The following is a 6,102-nucleotide window of genomic DNA, read 5'->3' as shown; positions in this document are numbered from 1 at the left end:
CACAAAGAATATCTGCGTAAAAAATGTGAACAATTTTAAAGACATTAAACTTGAAATCTTTCATTCAATTGAAACTTTTTTTTCGATTTACAAAAATTTGATATTTCATTGTTGCCCTAACGTGGCTTGATTCTTTAAAAATAATTTTACCTGGAAGGATTAGACACTTAAAAAAATAAAATTGAAAGGACGAGAATTTCGAGGTGGCTCGGACGAGAAAATGAGGAGAATGTGGCTTGGACGGGAATCTGTTGTGGTTGGCCTTCCTTCCCTCGTTGAATATTTATCAGAGAATGAAACAAGTTTTTCTGAATAAAAATGGCAACCTTTTTTAATTAAAAAATGAAATATTTTAGCTCAAATTAACACATTATTATTAAAAAAAACTTATTCTTGTTTTATTCAAAGTGAACCCTACGACAAAGGTTTTCAAAGATATATGGACAAGAACATCATAATTGGTGGCAAAAACTAAATTCCTTGTCATATTTGATAAAAGTCGTTTTCATAAAACCGTAAACTTAATTTCGAGTGATCCTCATTGCAATAAAGAGGCTTATTCTATTCACATCTGTATCAGGTATTATATTTATGACAAACGCACGTTTTGTTTTGAAAACTGATTTTTTTACACAAGTGATTTGAGCATTGTACATTTCTTGATTTGGAAACAATGGATAAAGTAAAGAACTAAATAGTTTCTAAGGTATGAAAACAATTGAGAAAGTAAAAAACTAAATAGTTTCTAAGGTATGAAAACAATGGATAAAGTAAAGAACTCATTAGTTTCTAAGGTATGAAAACAATTGAGAAAGTAAAGAACTAAATAGTTTCTAAGGTATGAAAACAATGGATAAAGTAATGCACTAAATAGTTTCTAAGGTATGAAAACAATGGATAAAGTAATGCACTAAATAGTTTCTAAGGTATGAAAACAATGGATAAAGTAATGCACTAAATAGTTTCTAAGGTATGAAAACAATGGATAAAGTAATGCACTAAATAGTTTCTAAGGTATAAAAACAATGGATAAAGTAATGCACTAAATAGTTTCTAAGGTATGAAAACAATGGATAAAGTAAAGAACTAAATAGTTGCTAAGGTATGAAAACAATTGATAAAGTAAAAGTAAAAAAGTAAAAATTAACTTAAAGTGCTCTATTTTGTGCGTATCCATGGTAATCTAAATGTTATTGTTTCTTTTCGATGGTGTTATGTTGTGCGGTAAAAACTGATGTAGAGAATAGAATGGGGTGAAATTAAACTAAATTGAGAGGCGACTGCTACTGAATTTAGATTTTACAGAACCTCTCTTGGCTCCAGATCCAGCTTTACTTCTGAAAGAATAAATATTTTTTCCAAGCTTTCGATCAATTTAAATCATACAGTGATACACAGAAAACATTGAAATGAAAGATTTTTTCTACTTTGTTTTATTTGTGACAACTCATATGACCCCAGAAAGAATTTGCACAGGAAATGTACATTATTACAATTTTCGAAAATCCATCAATTTGAACAAAAATCCGTGTAAGTTTTCTTAATTTGTGCCGGATGAAAAATAGCGGCTTAAAAGCAGTTCAAATCTACAGGTGCAAAGTAGGCAGACTACGTTTTATAAATACAAATAAATAAATAAATGTATATAATCTGAATTTATCCCAAGTATGATTAGATTAACGAACGTATTTTAAAGTCGTCTTCCAATTTTCCTGCTTTGTGGGACACCTCATGAAGAAAACATCACTTATAAAAAAGGAAATGAAGGCAAAAAAGTGGACATATTTAAGTCTGCGAATGAAATATTGACAGTTTTATATTTAACTTTATCCAGCGTTCTATATTCATTGTATAATAGTTTTCGATTTATTTTCAAATATTCACAGAAAAAACAAGTTATCAACGGATAAATAGCATTTTGTTTAAATTTTATCTATTTTAAATTCCAAATGCGAAGAAATAAATAAATTGCGTTGTTTTTCCTGTTTTATTCAAGAATTGACAACCAATTATAGATATAGAGACAAAAATTTTAGAATTCTTCTTTTGTAAAACCATCGCAGAAAAACAAAATAGTCATTCTCAACAAGAAAGGTTTTATAAGATTAACTTCGCATGTAAAAGAATATATTTAAATATTAAATCTTCATTTCTTTTGTTTAAATATATTTTATGATTTTGATATTTCTACTCCTTATTCTTAAAATTGAGACTGTATTTTTAATGAGATAAAAATCAATAGAAGAGAAGAAAAAAAGGGGTTGATATCAAATTGAAGTCAACATCGATCCCCACTAATTTTAGTATTATCAGTTAATTGCGAATAGAAGAAGAAAATGGATGAAAACGTCTTGTACCCAAGAGCCTCCCTAAACTAAGCTTTCCGTGTGTATTACAGTACACTGACCGAAGAAACAGTAGAGTTTAGTGGAGAGTGGAGCATCCATATTCCACTCAAATCGTAAATAATTAATTTTTTAACATTTCAATGGACGTTGCGTTTTAGGGTTTGACGTTTTTAAATGGCTTTAACGGTTTTCCGTATTGACAGTTTGGGTGAAAAACTATTTTAGGTCGTAAAAAGGAAGAAAAATTTTTAATTTATATACCTGGAGCTGGAGTGTCTTTGTAAAGTTTGAGTGTTGAGTCCTATAGTTTGTTGACTATGTCCTAAATAGCTGCTCTGCTCTCTAAAATATAAAAAAATAGTTATTGCGACAAACTTTGATTTTCTCAGCTCTATATCTAGGCAACCCGTGGCCGAATTTAAAGAATTTGAGCGGCGGTTTAAATTTAAGCCGCGGTTTAAATATGGTTGGTTCCACTTAAAATTGTATCAAATGTTTCAAGATTTAAGCCGGCGCTAAATTTAAACCGGGTTTTGGCGGATTTAAACCGTTGCTCAAATTCTTTAAATTCCCTCTCTGGTGTCATAAACCTTAAATATTTAGAGCGGCGGTGAATTTTGTTTGATCAAATTATCAAAGTTTGAAATTTCAAACCTTTACACAAAGATATAGGGATTTTAAAAAATGAGTTAAAACGGTAAAGACTTTATTCTTATAAAAAGAAAAAAATATCAAGAATGTTTTATATTTTCCTAAATATCTTTTATTGTTAAAACTTGGGATTGTAAAAATATTCCAATTCTTTTAAACGCAATATTTGTACAAAATTGTTGATATTTGACATATTTACGAAATATGAAAAATGAGAGCAAACAATCAATTCTAGTTTAACATATTTAGCAAACATTGCTTTTATAAAGTTCATAGTATACAGTCCTTTTATATTTCTCATCCCNCCCCCCTATTCTTTTACATGATCAAGAGTTCATTAAATTAATAAAATCTTTGAAAACCTTTTCCTTTGAATTATTTTTATAGAACCACCAACTTTTACAATTCCATTGAGAGACGACCCTAGGACAAATATTTGCCCGAATTCTTAAAATAGATTGAATTAACTATTATACACTTCTAATTAGACCTGAAAACAGCCATCAATTAAAAAATATAAAACTTATTTTGTTCCATTTATAATGATATTTTAATTATTGAGAAATATAGGTTTCTTATGTAAACAATACTTTGAAAAGTTCTCCATACTATGTGTTTTTAAAGCTAATTTAAATTATTTTCAGGGGCCTAATAGCTCCTGAATTCAATAAAAAAAAAACCTGAGAATTTGGACACTTATAATTTGAAATTCAAGGCTCAAAATTAAAACAATGTTTTTTTTGAAATGTTACAAAATCTTAGGATTGATTTATCTATATTTTATGTGAAATCATTTCCTTAAATTTTATGATTGATTTATCTATATTTTATGTGAAATCATTCCTTTAAATTTTATGATTGATTTATCTATATTTTATGTAAAACCATTTCCTTAAATTTTATGATTGATTTATCTATATTTTATGTGAAACCATTCCCTTAAATTTTATGATTTATCTATATTTTATGTAAAACCATTCCCTTAAATTTTATGATTTATCTATATTTTATGTAAAACCATTCCCTTAAATTTTATGATTGTTTTATCTATATTTTATGTTAAACCATTTCCTTACATTTTATGATTGATTTATCTATATTTTATGTAAAACCATTCCCTTAAATTTTATGATTGATTTATCTATATTTTATGTTGCACGGATATCCCCTCTTGCCCTCCTGTTATGTATGAAAACAAAATTTGAATTGCAAAAACTTATGATGTACAAAAAAGGGGTAAAATGGGTTCTAAAGTTAAAACTGACTGAACTTTTAATTAGGACCTCTAGCTTACTGTCCCCCCCCCCTTCCTGCTGTTTATGAATATCACCTTTCACTCCTCCTCCTGCCTATCCCTGTATGTACAAATATCTCACCAAACCTGTAATGTCCTCAGCTGTTATGTACAAATATCCCCCCCCCCCTGTATAAACAAGATAGTTCCATTAATATTTGGACAAGTTGATTACAAGTTTCTAACTTGTTTATTTTTACAATATAATTATCTAAAGAACATGCAGATTGTATATTTTGCTTAAGAGCGGAACAGGGATGGAATGTTTCTTAGACTAAGAACACCAAAGACAGAACAGAACTGGATGGATGGTTCTTTGACTACCAACACCAAGAACGGAACAAGGAAGGAGAACAGAACCATCTAGCTGAAGGCCCTTATTCTAGAACGAAACGGAACGATTTTAAAACAGTCGGAATAAACCCAGCCCTATTCACGCCATTAACACCGTTAATATTGTAATAGACCTTTAAGGACTGTGCCGTTAATGACTTCATTTACTGTTAACAGTTATTGAAAATTTTCCGTTAAATGCCGTTAGTAAAATTGAGATCATTAACTAATGGTAATTTTTTTTATAAACGGAAAATACCACTTACTTTAGGAAGTTTCCTTCTAACACTTTAAAAATAACAGCTAACTTAGATTTTATTTTAAAACGGTTGGAACTAACCATTAACGAAGTGGCTTGAAAAAGTTGGAAGGTGTCCAGCCCCTTGGTGTATGTTATGTGAGGGTATGGATCATTTCCACATTTTGAAGAACGAAACAATCGTTTTGAAAATGATGAAGAAAAAAAGAAGCGATCATTTTTGAAAATAATCTAATTTTATAAAAAAAAATATTGTTTTAAAAACATTCGTTTTAAAAAACTGTTGTTTTTCGTTTTTTAGAAAATTATTGTTTTTAAAACAATGGTTCCTTTACGACCATTAACAACATCCCTTCGTTAACGACCATTAATGTTGACCCTTTGATAATTACCCTTAACAACGACCCTTCTTTGACAATCATTAACGACCATTTAAAGAGAAAATACATTCAGGTTAATTGTTTTTGGTACAAAAACATTCATAACCTTATCTTCCCTAAAAAAGATTAAATTAACTGTCATAAAATTCAAAAACTATAGGTTTTTGTTTCTTGAAAATTCAAAATGATTGGTTCATTAAAAAAAAAACTCTCTGAATGGGCTTATTCCAAAAGAATGGTCCAAACCACATGTATTTTTTATAATTAAGATAACTAGCCCCCCAAAAGAAATGATTTTCCCAAATTTCAAAAGCATAAGTTTTTATTGACTATATTTCTCATGGTTATCACCTTTTTTTAAAGATGGTTCTCCAGATTACCAAACTGGCATATTTTGGAAAACGTTGGTAGAATTGAAATTGAGATAAAATTTAAAAGTAACACAACATTGGGCCACATAATTGAACTTTTAAAATAAATATTTTTATTGAGAAAATTTTTAATTTTCTAAAAAATCGGTTCTGCACTAACCTGAGTGACCAATCTAGGACAGGATCTGTAGAAGAATACAAGTAAAAATGTCCTTCAGGAGTTATGATACGAGGATGGGATCTAAAAATGTAAGGTGCGTGCTAGAAAAAATGCATAAGTTTTATTTCCTGGATGGATTCTAACATAGAAAAAACTGCTTCTGTTTGTAAAAAAAGCCAAGATTAATTCAGCCAATTAAGAAAAATGTCACTAAAATTTGTGAGGGAAGACAACAATAATGATATTATCATTCCAATAACCTTTTGGAGGAATGCTATGGTGTCCTCCTTGCTAAATTTAAATTTA

At 29.1% G+C, this 6,102-nt stretch overlaps 1 protein-coding gene across 1 annotated transcript in view; it reads right to left on the bottom strand.

The window, feature by feature from the left end:
• Positions 1-204: 204 nt before the first annotated feature.
• The window catches only part of LOC111706399 (two pore potassium channel protein sup-9), a 40,285-nt gene continuing 34,387 nt past the window's right edge, over positions 205-6,102 (bottom strand). Inside the window, exons 15-17 of the mRNA XM_023479270.1 lie at positions 5,797-5,877; positions 2,610-2,690; positions 205-1,337 (exon numbers count right to left, since the gene is read on the bottom strand). Coding sequence (XP_023335038.1) covers positions 1,265-1,337; positions 2,610-2,690; positions 5,797-5,877 — 235 coding nt within the window. The 3' untranslated portion in view covers positions 205-1,264. The remainder of the gene's footprint in view (positions 1,338-2,609; positions 2,691-5,796; positions 5,878-6,102) is intronic.

Source organism: Eurytemora carolleeae, unplaced genomic scaffold (assembly GCF_000591075.1).
Source record: "Eurytemora carolleeae unplaced genomic scaffold, Eaff_2.0 scaffold230, whole genome shotgun sequence".
NCBI lineage: Eukaryota > Metazoa > Arthropoda > Copepoda > Calanoida > Temoridae > Eurytemora > Eurytemora carolleeae.
This window is presented reverse-complemented; position numbering and strand designations above follow the sequence as displayed.